The sequence below is a fragment of the Episyrphus balteatus genome, chromosome 4 (genome assembly GCF_945859705.1).
Source record: "Episyrphus balteatus chromosome 4, idEpiBalt1.1, whole genome shotgun sequence".
Lineage (NCBI taxonomy): Eukaryota > Metazoa > Arthropoda > Insecta > Diptera > Syrphidae > Episyrphus > Episyrphus balteatus.
In genome coordinates this window covers 75,752,604-75,766,394 of record NC_079137.1, presented here as the reverse complement: position 1 = coordinate 75,766,394, position 13,791 = coordinate 75,752,604, and the positions used below count along the sequence as shown (strand labels likewise).

At 31.2% G+C, this 13,791-nt stretch overlaps 1 protein-coding gene across 4 annotated transcripts; it reads right to left on the bottom strand.

Moving 5' to 3' along the window:
* Nucleotides 1-2,523: 2,523 nt before the first annotated feature.
* Nucleotides 2,524-12,106, bottom strand: LOC129919665 (phosphatidylserine synthase). 4 transcript variants are annotated; one of them, XM_056000631.1, is made up of 8 exons: nt 11,213-11,228; nt 10,818-11,074; nt 7,344-7,602; nt 6,819-7,271; nt 6,613-6,725; nt 6,337-6,547; nt 6,182-6,275; nt 3,078-3,214 (listed from the first exon to the last, which is right to left on the bottom strand). In XM_056000631.1, exons 2-8 carry the CDS (start codon nt 10,823-10,825, stop codon nt 3,102-3,104), a joined length of 1,251 nt encoding a protein of 416 aa, XP_055856606.1. In that variant the 5' UTR covers nt 10,826-11,074; nt 11,213-11,228; the 3' UTR covers nt 3,078-3,101. The 4 variants fall into 4 exon arrangements, with proteins under 4 accessions (XP_055856603.1, XP_055856606.1, XP_055856604.1 ...); XM_056000628.1 differs by lacking the exons at nt 3,078-3,214; nt 10,818-11,074; nt 11,213-11,228 and adding exons at nt 2,524-2,671; nt 11,556-12,106; XM_056000629.1 differs by having other exon boundaries at nt 10,818-11,498.
* Between the last annotated feature and the right edge of the window lie 1,685 nt (nt 12,107-13,791).

The following is a 13,791-nucleotide window of genomic DNA, read 5'->3' as shown; positions in this document are numbered from 1 at the left end:
TTGTTATTTAATTCTTTAAAGAATAAAGTCGAATATCCCTCCCACAGAATAAATGCTCGTGTGCCCCAGGGCTCCGTTTTGTCTCCCACCCTCTTCATTCCAAAACTATTATTTCTCTAAACTGTTCCGCTGACCACAGAAATCTCAGTTTTTTATATTCGTTTGTAATAGATTCTCACCCATGCGCTTCAGAACACTGATCTCCAACGCCAATGTATGATCCGAACATTAAATTCGAATCTTGAGGAATAAGAAACCGTGTGGAATTTATTGCTTCAAAAACTCAATGCTTTTTTTTTGTCGGCTAAGCCTAACTTACCTCTCTTGCCACTGGTCAATGAATAGCACTTGCATCGGGCAAACTGAACAACTCATGATTCTCGGTATGTACATACATCTTGGATGTTGCCAAAAATGACGGAAAGTGTTAAGATTTTCTCAGACGATGCAAGAAATTCTTTTCCCCTTCTGATCTGGCCACTATCTTTAAAATATATATCCGTACTTAGCTGGAGAAGGTTCAACTCCGATATTATTATGGATGGTATACAAAAAAGATAATTCAAAATGATTGGAGATGTGGTTAAATCTCTTACTTCGTTTAAACACTGCCCTACTAAAATTTCTTGTGTCGGACGTATAGTTGAGAAGAGAGATTCTATCTTGAGCCTTACAACAAGAATGTGGAACGCTTTAAGCAGCTCTGTTCATATGTTTAAAATCAATGCGCACCGATATCTCCTTTTTTTCTTCCCTAATTTCATAATGCAGGCACTGTGTTCCGAAACATTTAAAGGTAGTATATGCATTACGCAAAGTATAAAAAACAAATTCCCATGCAATGCCGAAACGTTTTTGCTGGCCAAACACCTGTATTCTAATATTCCATTCACGTGAATCGAAAGATTTCCTTCCTTTACCACGTCAACATGGGCTTTGAAAAAACCCTTAATTTCGAAAGCAAAACGTTGTTTCCGTCTGTTTTAGAAATTTTAACCCCCATTTAAACGCTTCTTTTTTTAGACTTTCTCGTGAATCGAATAGCAGAATACGGCCGAAAAGTTTGGTCCACTCTTGATTTTTAGAATGAAAGCCAAACACAATAACCAAAAAAAAAGATTTCAGAACACAAAAAATCTTCTATGTAAAATTTAAGACTAACATGTATAAAACCTAAGTAGTCACATAGGAAACTATTTACTAAAAGGGGAAAAAATGCCTTGAACCGATTTTTGGTTCAAAAAGTCTGCTTATAATCGTCTCGTCATACTTGACAACGGAACCATACACTCGGGAAGAATCTTTTGTTCACCGCTTCGACGAACGAAAAATCTCCGTTTTGTACCAAATACCTCGAATTTGGATTCATTGCTCCATAAGACTCTGCTTAAGTTTTCTTCCCTTTAATTTGTACACCTTCAGGCATACTCTAACCTATTCACCTTGTTTTGTGGTCGAAGAAAAGGTTTTCGAACAGAAACTCTTCCACTCTCAAAAATGATATAATGGCTTTCTGGCCTTAAAACAAGATATTCAAGGATATTTCATGCAATTCTACATAATATCTGCAGTCATGCGTAAATTTTTTGTAATAGTCTTTGATGAGCAAGATGAGCTTATCAAATCAAACTCCCTTGCAAAACTTTGTCTCAAATAAAACAAAACAACTTCATTGTACAGAATTATTTTTATTTAACAATAATTTTTGTGTATATTTCTTGCGACAAAAACCAAAAGTCCTGTCGTACCTAAAATTTTTAATATCTATGTATATAATAATGATTTTACTTTCTTTACAAAAACAAAAGAAAATATAGTATAGAATAATATCTTTTCTCTCTTTTACTAGATTAAAAATCAACAAAAAAAAAAATAAAAACAAAACTCAAAAAAAAAGTTTAATAGGCTGCATTCTTTTTTTAAAATTAATCACTCTTATTGCTTATTTTAAATGTTATTTCATAAAAATTAAAATTAAAAAAGAAAAAAGATACAACAAAATGTATTGAAAAAAAAAACAAAATAAACCTCTAAACTACATAATAATAAAATAATTATTATTTTGTACAAAGATATTGTTTTTTTTTTTTTTGCAGAAAATAAAAATAAATGTTTAATTTTGTTCTTTTTCTTTTTTAGTTATATACATACAAGCAATATAACTCGATTTCAATTACATATTTTTATACAATTAAAAATAAATATAGTAATTTGATTTTTATTTTGTATTTTACCTAACTATCAAGTAAAATATAATATTCAATTTCTTGTTTTTACTTTGAACTACCCGCTCTGTACAAAAAATATAATTCTATGTAAATCTAATTAAAAAAAAAATTATAAGAATAAAATTAAATGGAGCTTGGGATTGTTGGAAGAAAAAAGTGGCGGGTGGGTACGAGCGAGCTAAGCTTTGTTTTCGAAAAATATAAATGGTCTTCTTAGATTCTCTAATGACTTTAATGCTAAATAGTCTCTTTTACATTGTTGTTTTGTCATTCAAAATGTATGTCTCTTGATGGGTTTTTGTTTATGTTTTCAATTTTCGTTTTTGTTCTTTCATATCTTTATGATATAAATGCTTATAAAATAAAACTGCTTCCATCTCTTGTTGGATACTATTTTGATATCATTCAATCTTTTTTTGGTGAGCTCTTTGGTGATAGTTTTCCTAAATAAAATAAACAAAAAAGATTGAAAAAAAAAATCAAAAATTTTGGCAAAAATAAAGTTTTTATAAAAAATACAACACAACAGAAAACACACACATGCAAACGGAAAATATAGAATTCACACAGAATTTTTGTTTTTCTAATAAAGAAACTTTTCCGAAACGTTGTATACCTATATGTATAAAATTTTAGCACCAAAAAAATTGTTTCAACTAAATTTTCTATACAAAAATCGAATTTACGTATTAATTTTTCGGTTTTTGAAGAGGAATAAATAAAATATACATAAATCAATAGAAAAAAAATTAATTAATATTTACAATCTACTTCTTAATTCTTAATGTTAAAAATATTATTGTTATTTAGCTTTTTTTCTTTTTAATATAAAAAAATGTATTTATAATTGGTATAAAACTTTGTTGCTGTTTGCTAGACGATTTTTATTTTAATATCATACGATGTATCAACAACATCAACACGTGGTTTATTTAATTTTCCATGTGCATGTGCTATAATTTTAGGATGAACATAATAGATAGGACCTTTAAATGAAACACAAAAAAGAAAAAAACAAGAGAAATGATGTTTATTTAGTTTTTTTTTTTTCTTCTTTTATATTTTTTTTTATTTATAAGGGGCAAACAAATGAGGGCAAATTATATTTCAAACAAAAGAAACATTTTTGGCAAAAAAAGCAAATTTGGTAAAACTAAATTTTAAAATATAACGAGAAAAATTAATTCGTATTTTTCGCAATTATCCGACTCAAGAATTACGACACGGACACCTGAATCTTAACACTCAAACACTTAAATCTGTTCTCTCACTCCAAAAAGGAGATATAAATGCAGTCGAGGAACTGCACAGGATAGGATCCGATATTAAAAAGAAAATAACACTCGAGATAAGCTACCAAAAAAAAATCAATATGCGTCGATCCACATCGATGCAACTTTCCAGAGAATAAGTTTTAAATGTATACAAGGTTTACACCAACCGACGAGGCTCAATGCTCTATTACGGAAGATTCTGTTTAGAGTACGATGTAAAAATTGAGCTCGGGGATTTTAGTGCTCAAGTCTGAAAGAATACAACTTTGGTGGACAAGTACAGCGAAAAAGAAGACATATGAAGATGCAGCACTATTTAATAACAGTAGTAAAGGAAGGATAGGAAGGATATCGAGCCAGAAGAAATGAAGAAAAGTTTACAGTTTCCTACTTCAAAAATATTGAAAATTCTCACTCGAAGTGATCATGAAAAAATAAGATCGCGCTGCAGAATCTTAAACCAGAACGTAAGCTCTTAGAAAAATTGAATGTATGCTAGTAACTGAAAAAGTAGAGAAAAGAAGAAGTATTCAATATAAATTTCTGTCAACTGCTTAGTGCTTAGGGGAATCATGTAAAAAAGAGGAGTAAGAACAATAGTGTCCCCTAAATTCAAAAACAATCTATTCCACTTTTTCTTTTATTGAGTTATTTGAAAAAAAAAAACGTTCCTAAGCACTTTGCCCCGTTTTATTAAAAAAACAACTTCTGAATCGAATTAAACATGTATTTTTGATTTTAAACTGACTATGCTTTTCTTTGTCACCCAACGAGTTCCAAAAGTATTTAACAATTCATTTTAGAATAGAGTTGTTTTAAAAGTCATGCATAGGAATAGTTTAGTTTTGAAACTAAGCAATAAAATTATTTTGCTTTATATCAGGAATAGTGTTGTTTTGATTCTCAAAGAATATGGAATACATTCGTTTTGATGCAAACCATAATATTTTTATAATGTATAACTCTGGAACAAGTTGGCTTTGAAAGTGTTCAACCACACTCAAAGAAAGAGGTTGAAAAATTGAGATAAACTGCGTTTCTAACTCATTTTTCGCAAAAAATGGAATAGATTGTTTTTGATTCTAGGGGACACTTATATATTCCCATACAGCATACTGTGTAAACGTCTTAAACCACCATATCATTCCTCCAATCTGTCTTATGAGTAGCTACACTCATATGTATATACTATACATAGACTTCAGATCTTTAAGCTTAAGCGAATCTTGCAAAAGACCATCGACTTCAAAGCCGCTTGGACATACATATGATTAGAAACTTCTTATCATGGCTATGGATGAACTCCTGATTCCAGTAAAAACTGATAAGATGTCTTTTGTTATATTAACAACCTCGTAGTACGTAGTGTAATGTGCAACTGAAATAAAAGGCCGTATTCCCATCTAAGCAAATTTTTCAGAAATCGACAAAAATTGTGACAAATTCAAATAGCTTTGTATGAAATTAAGTTTTTGTAGGGTGGTTTTATATAATAAATAAGGCGTTTTAGCAGTTTTCAATGAAGGCAACATATGTAGTTCTGCCTTAAAAAGGCGATTCGAATAATTTTTTTTTTTTTTTTTTGAAAGAAAATATCTTCGACGAATATTTCGAATAATGAACTTCAATGATAGAATGATGAATTTCAATGATAGAATAATGAACTTCAAGAGCCTTATTGAGATGTGGATTTAATCCAAAATTTAAAACACGTATAAACTGCATGGAGCGACTGGACAAACAAAAAACAAGCGATAGCGAATCCTAGGGCACTTGTATTACACGACTGGAGGCAGCACGCCTTCATGTCTTACGCAGGTATCTTTCTTTAAGAGGAAATTAATAAAACACATTTTTTAAACAAAATATGAGCAAATGCAACTTGCTGTAACCCAGCAAACATTTTTGTGAATGTTCACTAAACGTCCAGTTTATGTGAAGAATATTCATTAGAAAAACATTCACTTTTCTGGATCAAATATGAATGTATGAACAAAGAATCAATTTTCCTTCACATAATGTGAATGCGCACATGTAAAACCTCAAAAAAGGAAGGTACATCTTGGATGCGTTCACATTTATTCACATTCAGTGAATTTTCTATTTACGTTCACTTAAGTGGAGAAATCCCTGATCATTTATGAACCATAAAAATGATTCGAATGTGTTGCCACGCTACTGAACTGAATTCATAAATGAAGGTTTTGTTCACTTATGTGAACGAATTATGATTGAGTTCTGAAGGGAAATGATTGCTGGGACATGATAGAATTGGGATAGAAATGTTGTCGATCTTTTTTTTTTAATTCCAGTTTGTCAGGCTTCTCTGTTAACTAACGTTTTGCCCTAAGAGACTATGGAAGTACTGGAAATGCCAAATCATTATATAATTTTTATTTCATTACAGTTTTCTTAAATGACTTTTCAAAATGTGTTTTATAAACATGGTTGAAATGTAGAACAAGTTACTGAAACTTATTCTCCAAAGCAATGCAATTTAAATTTCTCAGCAAACTAATGAAAATGAAAATAAATAAAAGATAAAATAAATAAAATATAAAATAAATAATATAAATATGCACCAATTAAGTGCATTAAAAATAAAATACAAAATAAAATATTTACACAAGACATCGAAACAAGAAATACAATAAATTACTCATTCGTATTTGCACATACCTTTTGAATCCCCTCTGAGGACAGCAGAATCTCTGAACTCTACATTTGCCTTCTTAGTTGGAGAATTTTGTTGTTTATTCTTTGCAGTTGTTTTCTAAAATAAAATCCAAATCAAATAAAAATGTAGACAAAATAAATTGAAAAAACAAACTCACCTGCCATAGTACACATCCATAAACGAATCCAATTGAAATGAAAACTTGTATCGACAGCCAAATAATAATGTTTGTTGCTTGTGTTCTTTCAAATAGCTCTCGGCCATTCTTAATGCAAAGAATTGCCTCAGAAACCATAATGGCACCATAAACCCAACATTGAGTACCTACTCGCTTACAACGAGAATCAGTTGCGTATGTATAATATTGCCTTTAAATAACAATAAAAAACCATTTAAATTTTCAATTAAAAAATTGAGTAATTCTTAATCTCACCTCACAGAGGGTGCAACAAATAATCCAACAAACATCAACCGTCCAATCACAATATAATGATCGGGTGGCATTTCGAAGATATGCTTCAAAAAGAACGTATTCAATTCTGTTACCTGTTAAAATGCATACAAAACTCAATTAGCTTATTCTCAACTTAAAATTAAATGAAAATGTCAACGCAAATTTAGAATGAATCCCTTGCCTACCTGCCAGAATATAACTAGTTGACACACAGCAGCAAATCTCATATATGTCGAATTCGGATCCAACCATCGAATGCTAGTCCAACTCTCTGGAGTAAATTGCAACACAGCCCTCTTTATCTTGCCACTTGTCGACGAGATGTCACGTATACTCGCCCATTTGTACTCGCGCATTTCAAGTATTTTACAAATTTTCAAACCCACCCAAATGCCCAAGCCATTGCACACAAGCACATCCAATATCAGAGCATCCCACCAGCATTCGATGAAGTTGGGCAACAAATGTGCGAATGTGATTTCTGTGATTTCCCACATAACTGAAATGGCCCACAATATTCCCATGTGTCGGACGAGAATTGCCTTGAAAGCCCAACCCAAGAAATGACCCCAGGCAAAGACATCCAGATGGCTTTTGATACGTTCAAATGAGATGTCCGAACAGTTGACTCCATATTCCTGGAAGAGATGATGGGAATGATGAATATTTTATAAGGGATTTTTGATTTTTTTTTTTGTGTGGTTTTATACCTTATCCATATTTATGTGAAAATCTTTTAGCTTTGGATCCAGCCAATAGAAGATATTCATGATTGTTTTGTAATTTTGGAACATAAGGAATTGCAACGCCAGCAGATAGAGCACAGAACATCCAAATAGGATTCGCCAAACGGCCGGATGCGGTCGTGTGAATGGTCCATTCGGGAATGCTAGCACTGAGATAATGAGGAAGAAGAATATAACACATAGCATGCCAGCCCAAATGTTGTCCTCGAAATTTGCTTCGTCCCTGGAAAAAATATTAATAAATGCAATTAAATTTTGATATTTGGAAAAATGGTAAGAATTTAGAAGGAGTCGATTAAGAATGTTGGAGAAATCAGAGTATTTGAACATTTTTCAATTTTTCATTAAGTCCGTTGTTCCTTACAATCTAAATTTGAGGCCTTGAAATTCCCGTTCACTTCACTTCGCTCCTGGTAATAATTTAAAAATTCATACATTTTGAGTGAAACTCATGAAATTGAGTGAAATATTAAAGAGATAATAGTTCATTCCTCTCCTTTATAAATCTACATCCATGAGCAGAGAAGTGGTGTGATATGTTACTACATCAAGAGTGGGTATATGATTCGGGGGTATTGGGTAATTCCAATGAAAATATTTTATTTATTAAAGCAAAAGAAACGCATACAAAACAATTGCAAACGAGAGATAAAGCCTTTACGAGAAATTTGTTTTGTTTTTGGTTTTTTGTTTATAAATGGCCGGCAGCAGAGGGGACTGGAAAGTCTTCTGCCATTGTTGTTATTTTCTTGTTCGAAATGATTTTTTTCGTTTTTTCTACTGACGTGTATGAACTTTAACCATAATAAGCTTAGTAATAAAAAAAAAAAGTAAATTCGTGTGAAAAATGTTGTGAGGGTAAAAACGTAAATTTTAAATAGAATGTTTCATCACTTTAGGTTATTATTATCACATTTTATACCTGCGATTAAATATGAAATGAAAGTTATGCACACATAGAAATCGAACTCAGGATAACAAGCAATTATGTCGGTATGATAATAGAGAGTGTAAAAATTTCGATCTAGACTTTGTTTCGACTATCAATTGAATTTTTAAAATTATCAGGCAATCCACTTTTGCTTTTACTTTTGCATTTAATTGTATGTTAAGAAGATCCCTAAGTATTTTAAACAGGTATAAATTGAATGAAGTGTTTTTGAAAAAAGAAAATGAATACAAAAAAAATTACAAAAATTCTGCTTTATCAAAAGAATTCAATAAAATGAAGTAATTTTTTATAATTGTTCTTAAACAATTCGACAACAAAGGCAATTTTTAAACTTAAAGAAGTTAAAGTTTTTTTTGTTGAATTTTCCGACGTTTAAACATAAAAAATATAATCAAAATCGGAGCTTTTCGTTCAAGTTCCCTCTTATTGCCTTTTTTTGAATTTTAGTTAGGAGTAACTAATTTGTGTAACCTCTTTTTTATCTTATACAATTCTATCACATTTTTAAGTTCGTAAATTTTTTGATTTTGTTTTTTTTTTTCATTGCATTACAGGCTTTCAAGATTAAGGTAGTTTTTTCGAAAAATGAAAATTTCTAAGAAAAATACTGAATCGTGATGAAAAAAAATAGTGAGTTTAATAAATTAACATAAAAATACTTAACTACAACAAAAACTTAGAGCTCCTATCACATTTTATTTTCACAGTCTTAATTTTTAAACTTTATAAGGACCGGTCTAATGTAAATACATACATATGTGCGTTCTAAATTTCCATTTATTTAATCTAAAAATGTAAAAAAAATTAAATAAATAAATTTAAGATAAATGACATTAACTCTTTTCGGGGCAGTGGTATGAAAATCTTACCACTTTTTTTTTAGCATTTTTTCAAGCTTTAATGTGCAATGGCATTAAATTAATACCACGTTTCTATTTAAGTTTAAACCAATGTCTTTAAGAAAAAAGAAATATATACAAATGTGGTATTAATTTAAAAAAAGGTGGTAGGATTTTCATACCACTGCCCCGGAAACAGTTAAATCACCCATCAAAAAAGTTATTCTGTTATTCTACCGTTAAAATAAAAACCATCATAAGTGGAAATCCATGAATCTTGTAAAGAACAATCATCAAACGCAATCGTTTGCAAAATTTGTTCTTTTGTGCATATATTAGGTTACTTTTCATGCAAATATTTTTTCCAGTCACTGTGAGCAAAGCAGCTCTGTATGGTACTGTATTTAAAGTTCGTTCATCAGTTAATTAAAGTTTGCTTTCGTAAGCTCTCGACTCGAAATGTGCTGAAGTTTATGAATCTTTGGTGAAATGAGATAAGATATTCACCTTAAGCTTATATCAATCAATTTCTTACATTTTGTGAAAAGAGAACATCACAGCAAGTTGTTTATTTTGGAAAGTTTCAAGTAAAATCTAACATTTTTTAATTTATTATCATCTTTACACTAAATATTTCCTTTGTTAGGTAAAAACATTGAAGCTAGTGTTAACACTCTAAATCTATTTAATTGTTTTTTCTATTATTAACTTCAATGCAATAAGTCAAAGTTTATTTTTCTACTTTTTGCTTTGTGACAAAACAGTAAAAAAAAAAATCCATGAAAAACACGATTTTCCTAATTACAACGTGCCTCAAGCTTTATCTTCTCTTAAAAAAAAAATGTCTATTTTTATGCATTTACCTTGCCTAACACCAGGTAGTATTAAATTTATTTACCTACCTATTTCTGGAAAACGAGAATTGCTATTGTTTGTTAACCCCAGCCAAAACAAACATTTTACCCAGCAATTTAAATTAATTTTATTGATAGATTTAGAATTATATCATCTACTTCCAAATAAACTTGGCACAAAATCAATTCAAATAAAACCCCATACAAACGAGTATAATAACGTTAGTTGACTTCCTCATAAACCATAAATGGCTAATCAATTTAAATCACAACAAGTTGCAATAATCATCACATCGCATCGCACCAACAATCAATTCATTACTAAACTCATTTTTGTTATTAGAAACACAAATCAAATTGAAATATAAAATAATTTATGCACTCTTTTGGTGTCTCTCTTCTAATTCTAACTCAAAACTAAATAACTCCCAATAAGACAAGACAAAAACAACAAAAAACACGTGTAGATTAGCTAAGAATTCTATGAGTCAGGGGGGGAAAGAACAGAGATGAAACCGAAGTAGATAAATATAAAAGAGGAGTATAAAAAGTAAAAGAAACACACGAGAATAACCACGAGAGAGAACAAAAATAAGAAAACAAATTCTTTAAAAAAAAAAAAATCGAAGAAAAAAATAAAAAGATGACACCCTCATTCTCTCTCCCCAATCGTGTATTCTATCATCATCCAGCCTAACAGCATGTTAAATCGATAATCCACAATGTGAAATCAAAGAAAACCACTTTTGGTCAAAGTGAGGAAGAAAAAATCCAAATACTATCAATGACTTACTCCTCCATTTGTTTAACGATCCAATTACAATCCGCATTCCCAATTAGTTGCAATTTAATAAAAAAAATCAAGCCTCCCCACGTTGTTTTTTTGTGTGTATAGTTTTACTTTCGGAGCATTTTCAGGCAATTCATTGTCAAAGGACCCTTCCTAGAAACTTTTACCACAACACTGAACAAATCGATTTCCATTCACTTCTCATTTAAACTAACGCCGCTGTCTTTGTACTTTGTCAAGGTTTTTTGTTTGTTATTTTACTAAATAAAATAAAGAAAATTAGAAAGAAAATAGAAAAAACGCCGCTAAATTAAAAGAGGGAGGTTATTCTTCTTGCATAACCAAATTCGCAGTTGTTTTTCTTAAATTGGAAAAAATTTTGTTTAGAGACAAATTACATTTAACCAAAACACGAGACAGACACAAAGTAAAAAGCTCGCACCGCGACGATCTTTATGGAAGACCAGAGTACAATTAATGTGGAGAAGAACCAAACTGATGGCGATGACAAAGGCAAAGAAAAAAAAAAAAAAGGACAACCAACGACGAGAGACAAAAAAGAGATGTGCCCCAATTTCCGGTGGATTTGAAATCCTGCGCAAAATCTATTCCTTCCCTGATAAATGTCAGTGTCAAGATTTTGTTTATAATGAATGTTCTCAGCTCCTGCTCCTGTTGTCTTCCTCCTAGATACATGATTTGTCATCATAAAACAGAAAAAAAAAATAGGCAAACACTCACCTGACAAAAGCAAAATACATCACACTGATAACGGAGACAGCAAACAAAGTTATTGTGTGTGGTTTGTAGAAAAAGTCCAATGAAATATCATCGACTGGACGTTCATTGACAATCACAAAGGTGTCAGTGATGTTGTCGCGATATGAGGACGATTTGGTTTTCATTTCGGATGGAGTTGATTTTGTTTGTGATGAAGATGATTCTTGTTGTTGGGAGGATGCTGTTGGTAATGGAGCTGGAATTGATGATGACGATTCTCCTGTTGTTTCTGTGGTAGTGTCATGTTCATCCTCGGCGGTGCCACTGCCCGGCGTACGCGCACTAATGCGTTTTTTCATGATTTCCGAACCAACAAAAAAGTTGGTTATAAATCTTTTATAAGCTAAGTTGAACTCTTTTTCTATTCGGAGGTGTTTTCTTTGTAAGAAATCAAAAGTGGACGGGTAGTAAGTGTTTACACTTTACACTATTATATTGATTTTAATTGAAAAATTTAAATTTTTTTCTTTTTCTCTACAAATAATTATGCAAAAACCAAACCGTACTGTGCAAATGATGGGGGGAAAATGATATGAAAAATGAGAAAAGTCAAAAATTGACGTTTGGGGAAAGAAAAAAAATGTGGGTGTGGTGAATTTCGAACAAAGAGTGCGTTCAGTAAAGAGAAATGTTTCGGAACAAAATTTTTTAAATGGAATGGTTTGGTCAGAGATTTCTATCGATTACGGCGTGATTTGTACATCTCGAATTTGTAGTAAAAAAAAGACGTGATGTGCTGAAAATATTAAGGCCCAGTTGTAGCAACTTTTACCTTATTTAATCGTTGATAAAGCTTAGGTTTAGCACTGGTTCAAGACCCATTTATGTATGTTTAAATATAGCCAAATCCATGATTGAACCAAAGTTGAACCACAGTTACTCCACCGAAGTTGGCAAGTTAATTTAATCTGAATTTAAAGAATTTAAAGATCTGCATTGAAAGGAGACACAGTATTTAAGAACCACAGATGTTGGATAGAGAGAGTAGATTAAAATGCAGATATCTTCACAAAATGCAGATTATAGGAAGATTATGGTGAAGACGAATATGTTCGTCTTCATGAATATCTCTCCTTCATACCTACGGATTGCTAATATTGTATCTATCACCCTTACTTTTCTGCATGCAGACGTATGTAAATCCAGCATAAATCATAACTACAACGGCCACTTTTAGGCTTAATTACATACACCACTTTTTGAAAAAGTACAAAAGTGAAAATGTTTTTTTTTCTGCTTAGCGACATTGTTTTGTGAAAAAGAGTATACAATTTGTTTTTTTTATACCAAAAAATAAGCTTTCTGCATCATTTGTTTTAATTTTCTAGCCCGAAAAACTATTCAAAAATGCGTTTGAAAATTTACACTTTTGTACTTTTTCACTTTTTAAGCCAATGTAGTTAAGGCTTTTTGCAAAAAGTCAAAAAGTGAAAATTTTCAAACTCATTTTGTGACAGTTTTTCCTACCAGAAAATTAAAAATAATGATGCAGAAAGCTTATTTTTTCATTCTAAAAACAGTTTTTTTTTTAGTTTTTTCCAAAAATAAATAGCGCTAGAGAGAAATAAAATTTTTTTACTTTTGTAAATTTCCCACTTTTTCACTTTTTAGGCTATTGTAGTTAAGGCTTAAGTTTAAAAAAATGTTACACTTTTGCAATGATACAAGACCATTTGCATCGAATCGTGAATACCCCTAATAAAACTGTTACCTTTAGGGCCAGTTGTACAAATTTTTAATCCGTGGTTCAGCAACTTTTATCTTCGGAGATCGGTGGTAAGGTTCCGGTTTAGCACTGGTGCAAGGTCCACATATGTAAAAATAGCCACATACATGCTTGAACCGAAGTTGACCCGCAGCTAATCCGCCGAAATCGGTAGGTTAAATTCCTGATCCGAGGTTGAACCACCTTTGTACAACTGGTAGGGATGCAAAAGATACATCAATGTTTTCAAAACATCGATGTTTTTGTTAAAAACATCGATGTATACATCGATGTTTCTTAAGCCCATACATCGCCGATACATCGACGTTATATCTGCAAAACATCGACATCGTTCATTTTGTTACTCGTTTTTCTTTTTTTGCATAATAACAGAACTTGAACTCTCAAACTCAATCTTTTTTGTCTAGTGTTCAAAGCTTCAATGTTTTTTTTAATGTTTTCATTCAAAAGACTGTTTCTGTGTGTTCAGAA

Excerpts from the sequence above, each read along its gene's own strand:
- LOC129919665 (XM_056000627.1), bottom strand. The coding sequence starts at position 11,893 with ATGAAAAAACGCATTAGTGCGCGTACGCCGGGCAGTGGCACCGCCGAG. Across the intron at positions 7,603-11,555 it reads ATGTATTTTGCTTTTGTCAG|GGACGAAGCAAATTTCGAGG; the intron begins GTGAGTGTTTGC and ends TATTTTTTCCAG. Across the intron at positions 6,726-6,818 it reads AACTAGTTATATTCTGGCAG|GTAACAGAATTGAATACGTT; the intron begins GTAGGCAAGGGA and ends GCATTTTAACAG.